The sequence below is a fragment of the Gymnodraco acuticeps genome, unplaced genomic scaffold (genome assembly GCF_902827175.1).
Source record: "Gymnodraco acuticeps unplaced genomic scaffold, fGymAcu1.1, whole genome shotgun sequence".
Lineage (NCBI taxonomy): Eukaryota > Metazoa > Chordata > Actinopteri > Perciformes > Bathydraconidae > Gymnodraco > Gymnodraco acuticeps.
The window spans coordinates 27777-43577 of NW_022992284.1; the positions used below are offsets into that span (position 1 = coordinate 27777).

The 15801-nt window shown below is 43.0% G+C and overlaps 1 protein-coding gene across 7 annotated transcripts in view; it reads right to left on the reverse strand.

Annotated features, from left to right (window-relative positions):
• Positions 1 to 1307: 1307 nt before the first annotated feature.
• LOC117540713 (ERC protein 2-like) overlaps positions 1308 to 15801 on the reverse strand; it is a 113610-nt gene continuing 99116 nt past the window's right edge. For 6 of the 7 annotated variants that reach the window (XM_034207505.1, XM_034207504.1, XM_034207503.1 and 3 more), the window contains 3 exons: positions 11087 to 11234; positions 6342 to 6503; positions 1308 to 1376 (listed from right to left, as the gene is read on the reverse strand). In XM_034207505.1, coding sequence (XP_034063396.1) covers positions 1350 to 1376; positions 6342 to 6503; positions 11087 to 11234 — 337 coding nt within the window. In that variant the 3' untranslated portion in view covers positions 1308 to 1349. The remainder of the gene's footprint in view (positions 1377 to 6341; positions 6504 to 11086; positions 11235 to 15801) is intronic. The other variant, XM_034207507.1, reaches the window with a different exon arrangement.

Sequence of the window (15801 nt, forward strand, 5' to 3'; positions counted from 1 at the left end):
CCGGAGTGATGGAAAAAGATGGAGGGATGGAAAGAGAGGGAGAAAGGGGGCAGTGTGGTCTGTTTCATTACGGTGAATCCTGACACTGCTGCATTCTCAGCACACATGGACTGGATTATAGGCAATGTGGGTTGCTCCGGCACAGTATAGCTCAGCAACGCTCTCTTGCACACACATACACACACAGACATTCAAATGCACACACAAACATCATAGCTAAACACACCAAAGCTTTACACTGCACATAAACCATTTGCTCACACACAAACTATAGGACTCTTAATCCCAAAAGCAGCAGTAGGGCAAAGTGCACCACTACTAAGTCATTGAGGTTAGAGACAGAGTCTGCTTGTGATGGTCCACCTGTGGATTACTGGGGGAAAAGAATGAGATGCACTGGAAAGTATGAGTATACCATGCTGCCTGGTTTTCTCTCATTCCCACATAAATACATAAGCATCTCTCTTTCTCTATCTCTCAGATGTACATTTATAAATCTCTCTTTTTTTCCCTCCTGCCTCTCTTTGTCTCACTCACACATGCATTTGCTCCAAGAAAACAATCACCCCCCTCTGAACAGACCTCTTTCCACACGCATACGTTCAAAGGCATCCTGAGTCTATGGGGGGCTTCGATATAAAACCCCCAAAACAGGAATTATCCTTTATGACTCTGCATTCTTCATTTTATGCTTTTTCAGCTTGCAGCCTTAAAAACAAAAAGCTTCATGACTGCTCTGTGTTGTATTGTAATTAACTACCCCACACACTGGCACAAAACAGGGTGGGGTAGCACAGTTAAACTTTACTACGCCTGAAAAAGTGAGGCGGGGAGGACAGACTTGTCCATCTCTGTTTTTTCTCACTGTGTCGTTTTTATCACCTACGAGCCCTGGTACGCGGGGCAGCTGGGTTTGTATTGGTCGAATACCACGCAGTTACCTATATAGCCACAGAGTGCACACACAGCATGAGGCACAACCAGCATATGGACATTAGTACTGTAGCACTTATAGAAAGGCAGCCATAAACCTCTGAATCAACTGAGGCCCTTTATTCGACTGAAATTCATAAGCAATGGGAAAAGGAGCCGGGTTCTATTACACTTTCTTCTGTCAGAGTTGGGTAATACTGTGGTTATTGTGGTGCCATCAGTGTTCCCGGCTAATGGTTACTTGAGCTCACTAAAGAACCCTTTTGTGTAGAAGACCATTAAAATATCTGCAGCTGATATACAGCATTACACCCTGGCAAGAAGTGCTCTAAAATTAGCAGAACGTTTTTACAAAAGCTGTGCAACAGAAAACTCACTGTGGATAAGTGGATGCAGGGTTTCCATGGTGATGGTGATCATGCCCATATTCCCTCTTCATCGTCCTGTGAGAAAAACATGTGAAAAGAAGCCATCATCATTACCATTTACTGTACAAACTCTGGCCTAGTGGTTATGTCTTTATAAGTAGAGTCTCCTTGCCTAAAGCTATGGCCCTCCAAACCCCCTGTGGCTTTTAATCAAAACAGTCCTGTTCATGTTCCTCATTCAAAAAAAGTTGTGTGTGATATCATAAAATGCTTTCCTCAGTGTGATTGTCAGGAACCAATAACTAAACACACAAGGGGTTTCCTTGGGGCTGAAACTGTGCAGACAAGAGCCCTGCTAACAAGAAGGCTAATTCACTCAGACACTAACATTACAATAGTTAGCACGAGCTGGCAGCTCACTATAACCAAGCCCTTGCCTGAATAATGCTAAACTAAGCTACGGTAAAGGACAGTCCATGCTACACAAGAGTAAAAAATACAAGGGCCTTGGCTGCAGTCCACAGCAGCTTTGGTTGGACTGAGTGGTTGTGACAAGCTCGGTAAACTCAGGAGGCTACACCTAAGCAGCTAAGCTATATATATAATGGCCTTTCAATGGAACATGCTAGATGGTAAATGCTAAGATGCAGTGAATGGCTGTGACAGGCCCTGTAAACAGAGCCAGGCATATGACCACTCATTCTGCCAGGTTACACGCACACACACGCGCACACACACACACACACACACACACACACACACACACACACACACACACACACACACACACACACACACACACACACACACACACACACACACACACACACACACACACACACACACACACACACACACACACACACACACACACACACAACACACACACACACACACACAGGCAAAATACCATATGCTTCTTCTCATAAACCTGTAGTAAAGCATGTTAAGGCTTTGAGAAAAAAAAAACCAAAGAGAAAAGGTTGTATAATTCTTTCTCTGATAAACACTTGTGTTTTCTATTTCCTTCTGAGGCTGCTGCCAAATATCTGGCAGCGGTACTGGCATGGCTAAATGGGAACAACATGAACACAACATGCCCGTCAAACTGCACACAATCCATGCTGAGACACAGACCTGGTGTTCATTTTAAGAAGCTAAATCCACTTCCTGTGCGTGTCTCTTTTGATTAGGTTTCACCTGTCCACACATAAAGTCCATCAAAAACAAATGAAGGACAGGGAGTATAGTAAGAGGATTGAGATGGACCAACTAACCATAGCATTGAGCTTGGTTTGCGGTTTGGCTGCTTTAAAGACCTTGAAATGTGTTCTTGCGTTTGTGTGTCCACTTTTCCAGTGTATACATTTGTCTTAAATTTGCCATTTGGGTGTGGATGCGTCTGTTTGAGCAAATGCATATGCAAATGCCGAAAAAGGCAACTGTGGTCACTGATATGTTTTTCATGGCACTAGCTGTATCTTGGAAAGGCATTGCGGTCTCTAGGTTGAGCGTGCAGACCCTCTTTATCATCATTATCATCATCAATCCTCTTTCCAGTGGTGTTCGTAGACCAGGCAATGCACTGAACCACTGGCCTTACGACACTTGCATATTGCATTCCAAATGGGATAGATGGAAGGAGAAAGGACTGAAGAACGAATAATGAAAGGGACAGCAGAGGTATAGAGGGAAGAATGTGGGTAGAGGAGTAAACAAATGGGAACAAATAAAAGAGTGGTTAAAGTATAGTGAAGAAGAGGTAAGTGACAGAAATAAGGAAAGCATAAGAACAAAGCGTTCAAGAAAAAACAAATGGAGTAATTCATCACATTTGAAAGAGGGAGATTAAAGGAGTCCTGTGTTTGGAGGGAAAACAGTCTCACAACAGGGACTTCAGTGACATCCAGACTGTGTGACCTGACAACCCCCATCAGCAGCACACACACACACACACACACACACACACACACACACACACACACACACACACACACACACACACACACACACACACACACACACACACACACACACACACACACACACACACACTACACACACACACACACACACACACACACACACACACACACACACACACACACACACACACACACACACACACACACACACACACACACACATACACACACACCCACCCTGACCTCGGCCGAACTTCCACATTAAGGTCAAAGATCAGATATGAGGAAAAGCCAAGAGGTGATTGGCTGACCTCTGTCAACGCTGTCTTGAAGTGTGTGTGTGAAAAAGGAGAGCGAGCGAGAAAAAACGTACCTAAATCATATTCAGTTAAGCCTGAGCTTCTGTACAAAAGTGCAATGTGTATTAGATAGTATCATTCAACCAATAGACCTGGATTTATGAGTTATTTTTGTTATTCCCTACATTCTTAACAAGACTTCCCAGAAACGAACACTCTTCACTTGCAGAGAGCTGCTTTTTCCTATTTCAGTCTATTAACACTGCCACAGTAAAACAGTGTTGGGTAGCCATATTGAAGGAAATACATTAATAAGAAATGTGAACAAAACAGTGACCCCCCCCTGCAGCTTACTGTTTAGTATGAAGCCTGCCATGGTTGCAAACTATTCTGCAATACCTTAGTACAATGCAGGGACCATAAAGCTTGCCAATCAATTTGTCAAGTCGGTTCAAAAGCACATCATAGCATAACCCAATGACAGCACTAGGGATGCTCCGATCGCCAATTTCGGGGCCGATCGCCGGAATCAGTATCGGCCGATACCGATCGCCGATCCGATCGAGTGGGCGGGGCCTAAATGGAAGATTTAAACATCACTTTAAATCTTCCATTTAAAGTGATGTTTAAAACTCAGTTAATGGGGCTCATTCACTGGAGCTTCCACAAACAACAATCAACTTAATTATTACATTCAAATGATGTACATTATTCAAGTTTACATTCACTTTGGATAATAACACGGAAGAAATTAGCGGAAGCGCTCTCTTTTCCTCTCTCTCCCTCTCCTGACAGCCTGTCAGTATCTCATGCAGCTCAATAATCCAGTAATAGTGACCCGACAATGAAGAATACATATATTTATAATAACTAGTTTAGCTTGTCCCAGAGGTAGATAAAATAGCTAAGTGTGTTAGGTGCAACTCTTACGGTACGTCCACAAAGCAGCTTTTCAAAAATCTTGAAAATCTTGGAGCTGGGCGTGTCTGAAAGCTTGGGGATTTTTTGCGAGCAACGCGACCAACAACCAATCACATGAATCTCCCGCCCCCGACATACAAAGCAAAAAACCCCGGGGATTTTTTGCGAGCAATATATATATAAACTCCCCAAACAGGCGAAAACCTACCAGTTTCACCCACTGTCTCTGCCACCTCCCTCCATGCCTGGTTCCTCCGGTTTGTATCCCGTTAATAGTTCTGGTCGTAAAGAACCGGGTGATTTGCTACCGTAATTTCTCGTTTGGAATATGAGGAAATGAACTGCGGTCTGGTTCTCCCTGTGTGTGTGTTTCGCTGCGTTTACCGGTCCGGCGGGCGGAGCTGCAGGATTTCTGCTTCACACACGTTGCATACCGCTATTTTACTGTCTTTTTCGGACACCTTAAAATAATGCCAGACCGGAGAAGCCATTTTGGCGAGCTTGTTTTGCCGCACACAGAGAAAAGTGTCATGTATTTTACGTCATGCGATCGGCTTTCGCGATCGGCATGTTTAGAGAGCACCGATCGATCGGTAGAGAGTGAGTATCGGCCGATCTCGATCGGTAACCGATCGATCGGAGCATCCCTAGACAGCACCATTTGAATTTAAAAGTGTTCCTAGTTCCGAGCAAAATGTTCAAATAAATATACAGTACTGCATGAGATTGTGAGTGAAAAATGTGCATATATCAACCACAGACCTTAGCATTTAAGAATACAAAATAGAGTATTCTATAGGGGTTAAAGGCTAAAATATATTTAAAACCAGCTATCCTATTCTAGTTTAAATATAAACTATGCAAAAATATGCATGTGCGTGTATTTTTTTTAATTTAATCTTTATTTAACCAGATAAAAAGCATTGAGATAAAATCTCATTTACAATGCTGACCAGGCCAAAAAGGCAGTAACGTTAAGGATGTATTTAGGACAGGGGATCCCCAGTCCATGTTTGACTTTCATTGAGCAGCAGTGTCAGCAACATAACGTCTAGAAACGTGTTATGGTGCATATTAGATGGAACAGATGTTCACATTTATACTCAGGTGGAAATCCCCAGGTATTCATCTTCAATCCCCAAACATACATACACAAACACACTTCGTTTTGGTAATTTCGGAAAATCCCCAATCACAACGTCATGACAACAATAGAGCTGTGATGAGTTTATTTTCCATTCAAATAACTAGAAGATGTAATCAGCTAATGGAGTTAAATCATATCTGTCTTTATTTGAAGAGTACTTTCCCCCGGTAGGGATTTCATCTGAGTACATAGTATCAACAAAGAATCAGGTGTGCACCGCCATGTGCATTTACACAAACACACACAGGCATGCACACGTCTACAGTATGCACACTTGGATGTACGCACACTCACACCAACACTATGCTAATAACAACAGCAGTTTGTGCTTCTTCCTTAGCGCTCCTCAAATTGACACATTAAGTTTGTCCTCAGGGTAGTCTGGATATGATACACAGAGAGAGGCAGCTCATATAAGAGATGAATGATACATAAACTAATCTCACACACAAATCCCATCGATCAAAAACATTCATTTGGCAGATTTTCCCTTCAGGCTCCTTATCTTAATGATATGAATAACTCTAACTTGGCAGGAAGTATTGGGGTTGAAGGAGAAGAGACACAGGAGAAGTGAGAGGGGACATTTTAGACTGCTCAGTCCAACCACAACTGACTCGTGATGGAGATGACAAATAAAATTGCTCCAACTTTAAAAGCATGAAGATGAAAGCCTACCACATGTAAGCTTGTGTAAACAGGTCCAAACTGTCTGGTGTGTGGTGAGTTTGTGCACATTCATATTGACCTGGTCCATAGGGGGTCGGTGATTGGCATGGGGGGGCCCTCTTGGCAGGCTTCGGTGATGCACGTTGGCTGGATGCATATGGTGAGAATGGTGAGGATGATGCTGGGGGTGGATGTGATCTTCCTCATAGTTATCCGCTATCATCTTCATTCTGCTCTGAGTCTGCCAAAAAAAAGGAGATAGAAAAGAAAATGTATAACCCACAATTATAAAACATTCATTTCTCCAACACTGCTTATTTGTTTCGTAAAAATGTTCTTTGGGTCTTAGAATGATTAGGCTGAGGGATTCTTGGATGGCGGCAAAGCATGTTGAAAGCCATCAAAGATGATAAAAACAGTGCCGCTAACAACACTTGACAGGTCGTAAATTGAGTGAGTCGGAGTGCCTGATGAAGTCTGTCAAATGTCATCCATATTGCAGATTATAGTTTAATTGGATTAGACAAATCCTAGTAAGAACAGTTACTGAGTGTTTCATGTAGCCCACAGGCTTTCTGGCTTGGGTGAAGCAATCTCCTTTTAGATGTCATTGATTAAAATTACACACAAATATGTATATTTTAAGGAACGCCTGTAAATGGGTAAGCAAGACTATGTGTCCTTTGTTTTGTATTGTGCAACTGTGTGTATTTGTGTGAGCGTTTGTGGAAGAAGCCGTCATACTGCCAACATCACTGCTTTGGAAGGAGATAACAGCCGAGGCTGACTAACGTTAACAATCAGCCTAAGTCCATTGAGGCCAGCTGTCTAAAAGATAGACCGTGACTGAGTGGGTGCAGATACATTGACAGGCTCAGCTTTATTCCCAGATACTTCCCCTGAGGGCGTACACGACTGCAGAGCGGGAGGTTGGATTGTGTATGGAATGAAGATGATTCCAAGGAAAGACATGCACACATGTCGAAATCCAAAATGTTGCTGCTTTCCTTTTTTCAAAAGAGGGGCAGCCATGGCAGGAAGAGAAAAAAAGTCTGAGTCAGCTGAAGGATAGGAGGGAGATGGTATTATAGCAGTCAGCGGCCTGGGGACATCACTGCTGAGATAAGGAGCTGAGGCCTAAATGATTGAGGAAACGAGCCAGTCAGGATCACAGGAGAGGATGTGGCTGGCATTAAAGAGGTTAGCAATTAGCTTAACTTGGAGAAGAGCTGCTCAGATAAGGCGAGAACAGTGACACAGTGGTGAGAGGGAAAGAGAGAGACAGACATAAAGATGAAGAGTGAGGGATGGAGGAGGGCCCAGACAAACACCAGACCAGTGGTTAGAGCAGTTAAAGGCTGGGTTGAGGTGTACGGCCCTCTGTGACCTCAGGTGTTGACACTAGCAGGTGTGACTGGGTGGGGCTTGACTCAATGCAACAGTTACAGGGCTGAGAACTGTCATTACAGCTAGGACAATTACTATCATATACCATGCAGCTGATGTAACTACTACTACAGTACATGCTCTAGGGGCTCCCAATGTTTACAATTATGTTGAATTTTAATCGATAATTATGTTCAAAACGTTGCTATATGTAGTCAATGGTAAGAAGGGCAAATGTGTGCTTAGTCCTCAATGCTAATCTAATAAAAAAAAACTACAACTTGTTCCGGCCATCTAATTACAAAAAAAATGTGTAGGAAGGGAAGCCAAATGTCTGTGTGTGTGTGTGTGTGTGTGTGTGTGTGTGTGTGTGTGTGTGTGTGTGTGTGTGTGTGTGTGTGTGTGTGTGTGTGTGTGTGTGTGTGCGTGCGTGTGTGCGTGCGTGCGTGCGCATGTACATTTAATGACCTGAGACAAAAACATTAATGAATGAAGTAATGAATTGCTTCTGGAAGAAACTGACTGTGTGGTCACGATAGCCCACATGTGGCCATCTAGTTTATTCAAACAGACACACATACTTACACACACACACTCTCTCTCACACTCACACACACACACACACACATCTCATACTTTTTTGTTCCGTTGTGCATGTGCGGAGGTGTGCACATATAAAATGACTGTGTGGTGGAATGTGTGTGTTTTAATTAGTGTTAATTATGGCCTTTGCAGAGTAAACAGCTCAGTAATGACCTCCAGGCCTGCTTGTACTGTAGATCCTGGAATAGTCACAGGTGGCACTGCTGGGAGAGGAGAGTTTTTCATTGACATCCCCAACCATAACAGATTTGAACTGTACTATGTGTGTGCGTGAGGTTCCTCTGCATGTGTATCAAAGTGCTGGTGTAAACATGGCAGTGATGATCCCGCTGCTGTGCTCACAGCTGCATCCCAAACCTCAATCCAAGCCGTCAGTAAATCAAAAGCCTGTCCTGATTAGAGCAGAGCTGCATTAACACATATGGAGGCATGAGGCTGACAAAAAAGGCCTTAAACACACAGGCGGCTGGGGAAAGGCTGCACACAATTCACAACACGTATACCTACTCCTTTAATCAAATCTGTGTGTGTGTTTCTGCGTTGCCATGCTATCCCAGTAAAACAGAGTAACACAGACAAAGCAGGCAGGTCGTTTTACATTAGCTGTGCAAAATGGCACACCTCTGAAACAAAAAAATCCATCTTTTCAGCAGAGAGAGAGGATAAATGCCCAAGTAACTAAAAAGACAGAGAAAAAGGGAGAACGAGAGAAAAAATTGAGAAAAAGTCCCAGAAAATGGCACACCTCTGAGGATGCCAAATCCATCTTTCAGCTTCAAAGCACGTTTAGCCCTCCATCACTATGATGGGAACACTCAGAGAATTCCCGCATGGGGACAGATTAGCTCTGACTCTCTCCTCAGGAAGTCTAAACACTACACTCTTCATGTGTGTGTCTGTGTATTTGTATACTGTGCTGAAGAAGGCCTATGCCTCAGAGGGAAGCAAACTGTCCGAGAAAGAAACGTTTGTCTTAGACCGCCAGCTTTTTGCAAACACACTGAGAAACACACACACACACACACACACACACACACACTCACACACACACACACACACACACACACACACACACACACACACACACACACACACACACACACACACACACACACACACACACACACACACACACACACACAAGATCTTCCAAAGGAGGGATGTGGGGAGGGCAGACAGGGCACTGCTATCTGAAAATCTATCTGCTGTCTACGGATCAGCTTTCTCCTACGAGACTCCGAGTCCCATAATTCTTTGGCATTTCCTGATCAGTTTCCTTCCGCCATTGGCTGTTGTGGACCTTAGGAAGGCAACCTATCCTGATATGTGTGTCAATGGGTCAGCAGACAGAGACGGTGTATGTCATGTTGAACAACAAAACCTCCAGGGAGCTCACTCTGTCAAAATGGAAAGAAACCAAGTCGACATTTCTTATAGGAGCTTCTTACCTTACAACCTCTTCGACAATCATTTATGATGAAGTCTCTGAATATTTCGACCCAGGTACTAGGTGGCCAAAACAATGAATCCCTGGCACACCGTTCCACTAAGAGATGGGGATGCACTGATCCGACTGTTTACTTCCTGATATGATACCTGGATTTCGGGTATCGGCCATTACCAAGGACCAATCTGAAAGTAATATTTAATACATTAACTGCAACAAAAGGCTTGACTCAAGCCACTCCTAACATTCTAAACAAAAATGTAACAAATATATTCATAGATACAAATATATTGGTGCAACCATTCTAAGCAATAACAATGACATGGATTCATGCATGTGTGCCAGAAAACCTTCCAAGAAACCAGGTTAGCATGTATGGGAAAGAGGAGAGAAAGCAGCTTTATGCTGCCCATCCCTCTCGTCTCACATCCCTTTCTTTTCTTCTTCTCTTCTCCCCTTTTCTGCCCCAGGCCTGGAGGCTTCATCATTGCAATTAGAGCCCATCACATCAACAGGTGGACTGTAACTGCTGGTTGCAACGGGAAAACATGACGCATACAATGGCGATCAACAGATAATAGGCTTTCCTTGAAATTCCACGAATGGAATTGCACCCCCTAGGAACTATTTACTGTTTACGAGACACGAACAAAGATCCGCATACAAATACACACAGCCACTGCATCTGTTGACTTTTAAATGCACCATGTTTCCCAGAAGCCCCCCGTGACTCAGTAGACCGTATATGCAGACTCCCTGCTGTTGGCTCATTATAATTAGCATTAACTCAGTCACTGATGTGGTCTGACCAGACCTTAATGACACACATACCTTCATCATATTGAGAGCCAGGGCAACATGGGAAATAGGTGCATAGTATGTGTGTGAGTGTGTGCTGGGAATAATGTCAATGTTTGACCAGAAGATGTAAGACAGAAAAGTCCGCTGTTGAATCATCAATGATACCAACCTACGCCTGCATCTTGAGTACATCTAATCACTCTGATTGCAACATGATTGTTAGGAGAGTCACAGCTCCTGCTTCACTGGTTTGGCTTACGATGACTGAACACCAGTAAGTGTGGTTGGAGGCTGGGAAGTCCACTCTGTTAACTACCAGGAATTAATGTACCTCTATCTGTTCCTGGTTTCACAGTTCAAAAGTCTGCCCATGAGGCTGTTTAAGTGTTTAAGTGCAGGTAAGGCTGCAGCAGGTTTGAATTTGTAGTCCTGCTTTGATTCACATGTCCTAAACAGTGACCGCAGGGCCAGGCTCCATTTGATTTATGTGCAGACCAATCAAGCTCTTAGACAAGGGGAGCTGTACATTTAATTCAATGTTTATATGCATATATACATATATTGGTGGTCTCGAGCGGTGGATTTACCTGCTGTTTGAGCTGGTGCATGAGCCTGTCTTTCTCCCTCTTCAGAGCCATCACTTCCTCCTGAGATTTTTTCCGTTTGGAAGAGGATAACTCCAGCAGGGCGATGTTTGCATCCTTCTCACTGATGGCTGCCAGCAAAGCCTGCTGCCTGAGACGATGAGAGCGGGACATGGGGAAATAGAGTGAAGAGGAACAAAGTATGGTTATTGATGATAAACAAAACAGTTAACATGTATTTTACCCCAAGAAAGGACTTTAGAATGGTGTTTAATGGTCAGAAAATATACACCTTAATCTGCAGCTATGGGCCTTTGTCCGTAGGCAGATGTCACAGCAAACCCACTCAATCCAGAGATTCTTAAACTCAGACGGAGCTTCCACAGAAAATGAGCAGACATCTTTGAAGTGGTTTGCTAAGTGCTGTATTAGTGTTCCCTCAGAGTGACTCATGGACATGTAATAGTGTAATGGAGTATAAAAGAGTAGGCTGAGGAGGATATGACATCTTTCCTCTGTCCCTGCTGGTTACCACAATGTGTGTGTGTGTGTGTGTGTGTGTGTGTGTGTGTGTGTGTGTGTGTGTGTGTGTGTGTGTGTGTGTGTGTTGGCAAGGGGGTTGGCAACAAATGACTGTCTACAGGTGGGGAGAAAACATACCACAAGGCTTCATCATACACACACAACCAGACGTACAAATGTAGACCATTACTCAAGAGATGTCTTGCACAACCCTACGACAGACGTAAAAGCCTTTGGAGTAGTTGGTGATGACTATCCTCGTCATCAAGCAGGATGTTTTAAATCCTGTGTTGTGACAAACATTTTACACGGCTTCTCTGGTAAACACACAAGCACAAACACGTTCGCAAAAAAAGCCAGATGCACACAACTGCTGTACTATGGCTATTGACTGATTGATTGAAAAAAACAAAATGACCTGCTAAAAAGATTTCAGCCTAAGTTTATCTGAATGACCATCTAAGAAGTCTCAAGCTGTCTTACTAGTTTGTAGGCACTGAAGCTATTTTAAGTTTGATAAAATGACGTGACTGAACTCCAGACTCTGAAACCACATTTAAAATGAGGCAGGCATTAAACCAACACGGTAAGGTAATGTTTGGATTTGTGTGAGGTGATGGGTAAAGTAAGAGGAGGAGGGAGGGAGTCAAAATACACTTTGAACTCAATTAAAAATTGACCTGGATCGGAGTGTTTTTATTCCATGATTTAAGTCCCTGCAGAAATAACTGAATTGAAAAAATAAACATGCTGAACTCAAAATAAAGTCCTGCCGGCCTGGGACTCCACATTTGGTGTTTTTAGTACAATTATCTGCATGTCGCATCTGGATTCTCCCATTCAGGGCCATTAAAAGGCCTCTGTGTTTGTGTGTGCTTGTATGTTGTGCATGCATTTGCACGTGCATGCATGTGGGTTATGACATGGATCGGAGCAGCTAATCACACCATTAATCACAGAGCAAGTGACACTTTTCATCCCTCTACACCTCCACTGTTATTCCTTTTAATGCTCAGTGTAATGGGAATACACGTACATGCACAACACCCTACACACAGACCTACATTCAACCAGAGCAAGTGCTTTTGACTACAGGACTATTCTCTTTGAGCTGGCCATTCATAATGTAAAATGCATCCAATTATTGTTAAAGAAATCCACTGATATATCAACAAATGAAACAACAGTCCATTCTTACTTTCCCTAACTAATATACCCAAATCATTATTTCTGCATTTAAGAGCATGGCACAGTGGCAATCCATGTTACATTCTTTTATCTTTGGCTGTGTCAAATAAATTAAAGAGGTGATGCACAGAGACATATATGGACAAGGAATGTGGCACACTGTGTCACTGTTCATAAACAAGGTGTCAGATTAACAGCCTTAACTTGTTCGCCAGTGGGCCATCTTTAGTACACACTGCTAGACATGGAAACTCCAACTTTGGATATATTGTCTCAAATGTTTCCCTAATCTATTTCTTTGAACATAACCGGAAAGCTTCTAAGTCAGGATGTGACTCTTAGTGCAGAACAAATAACCGCAGACTTAACTGGAAAACTATTTTAGAACACTTCAACAATGTAAGGAGGGGATATTAAGTGCAGGGTCAAATAGGTTGATGAAAGAGTGCGGTGAAAGGTTAGGGGCTCTAACCCCCACCCCGGTTTTAGAGAGGAGGTTTATCTAATCTGTGAACTCCTCTGAAAGAGCCAAACAAAGATCTATCTTTTTCTGACCACCACTTAGTCACTTCATGAGGGATTGTTGCACTCCCATTCATCAAATGCTGAATTGAGGACGGACACAATGTGGCTGTTTGATTACTTACTAAAGAAAGATAATAATGAAGTGTGTAACAAACCACAGCTAAAAAAAAACTAACATGAAAGCCAAGTCTCCTCTGTACATTCTGACAATGTAATCATTGTCTTTAGCATTGTAGCAATTGCAGACCTCTACAAGGAAGCTACAATAATTACTGTATGTTGTGTTTTTATGACGGAGAGGTGTTCTGCATCACCGCTGCATTCCCTAGCACAGGTACAGACTTTCCAACTGAAAATGATTGATAGACCCTGAGACAGTTGTGAACCCGACTAAATTAAACCCCCAAACCAAAGTGGTTGCCATGCATCAGTGCAGGCTAAATCACTTCCAGGCTCTAAATTAACACAGTCGATTACAGAGCTGTCTCTCTGTGGGTGCTCTCCTAGTGGTACTGCAGGATTCTGCTGAGTGATGTCTTCCTAAAACAATAAAAGCGGGGCATTATTATGATAAGCAAGCCTGTAAATGTTGTCTTCCACATCCTCAATCAGTGGTTGAGTGTGTATGTGTGTGTGCTGATTAGTATTACTTACAGTCTTTGAGCCTGAATCACACTGGAGTATTTAATCACATCTCATTTGAGTGGCCATTTGGCCTTAGTTTTAGTCCACACTGCAATGTACATGAATCTAGCAGACAGGGTTCATCTTTTAGACAAACACAAACAAACACACACACGCACAAACTAAGACAAATGCTTGCCCTGTATCTACTGGCTGATCTTGAGCTTGAGTGGGTGAACCCTCTCCCTTCTCTCCCTCTTGTCTCACTCCCTGCTTAACTTAGCCTTGGCTTGTCGTGGACAAACAGAGGATTATCTACATTTCCTTTCGGAATTGAAAGGGCAGATATGAAATGGTTTTTCATGACAAACTTGTAATTAGTCTTCATAAAAGTCAGACCCCGTGCACTGAGAAGTCATAAGGTTCTCCAATAAAAAGACAAATAAATCCCATAATCACTGCTGGATATCTGGTCTAAAAACTTGTTCTTACTTTAGTCTTTCTATGAGATAACGGTATTTTAGCTGACAAGTTAAACACAATGTTTACATAAACAGTTGTGCATTCATGTATGTAAATATCATAGTATTTACTTAGTGATATAGAGTAGTATTATAGAGAGGGTATGCAAGCCTCTGTGGAAAAAGCATAGGCAGGACTGACATCTTATTTATAAGGGGTGAAATTCTCAGCTCGACTATAACATGTGATTCCTATTGAACCTTCATGGTCCCTGGGACATATTGAGACATTTGGATCTGCAGAGGTGGGAGATGGATGGCTAAAGTACATGACCATGCGATGAGAGGAGAGATGGAAAGGAGGGAGGGGGAGAGGGGTCAGCAGAGACGATATGGAAAGAAAAACTGAAATGAAAAAGTTGGAATAAGAGAAGGGTAAGGAAACGTCAGGCGGGACGAGATAATTATGAACAAAGGGATGAAAAATGAGAAGAGAAGACTTTGATGAAGACCTATTGGAGGCGGGGCTGCTGTCTACGGACTGTGATGTCACAGGGCAGACAGGACACTGGCAGGTCAGACAGATTTCTGGGTGACAAAGGGTTAAGATGGGGTCAAGAGTAAGCATAAACACACAAACGCATACATTTGCACAAACCATTTTCAAAGAAAGCGGACGTTAGGAAGAACCCATTGCTCAAGAACATATATATAAAAAAGAGATGGCAAGAGATGAAGGCAATAGATAAGAAAGAAAAGTATGTGTTTGACAAGCGTGACTACCACCTGTGCTGCACGCGGGAGGAAAGAGGGAAGAAAATGAGAGAAGGAAGGGAAGAAAAGAGCAAAGGTAAAGATTTAAGAGCCCTTGCCTACACTAAATCAGCTCAGCGCACTCCATGTTGTTATTCCTAGGCGTCACGGTTGAAGGATATGTGTTTATAATTTGTGTTATGACTTACTTGAAATTATGAGTGTGGAGAGTCAGAGGGACAGAAACAGATGCGTCCGTGTGATGCCCGAGGGAACCATCAATACTGTCTGCCCCTAAGTGCAGTGTGTTCATGTGTGCATGCATTTGCCTGCACACATTTGTACTTACATTTCCTCATGTGCATGTGTGATGTATTTTGTTAGCAAGAACATGGGGAGCCCACTAATGTGTGTTCCCAGAACATCCATTATGAATCTTCTAGTTTGTGATCATGCCCTTGCACCACTCAACTGTCTGACTCTGCAGAAACATTGCACTTGCTTTTATGGCTATTCCTTGATTGTGAGTGTGTGAAGGTGCAGCACAAGGCTGAGGGCCCCTGGCTAAGCGGTACTAGAGGCCTGTGGTGAGAGCAAGCAGAGGACATGAGAATGGGGCATGGTTGAGTGACATTATTATTTATG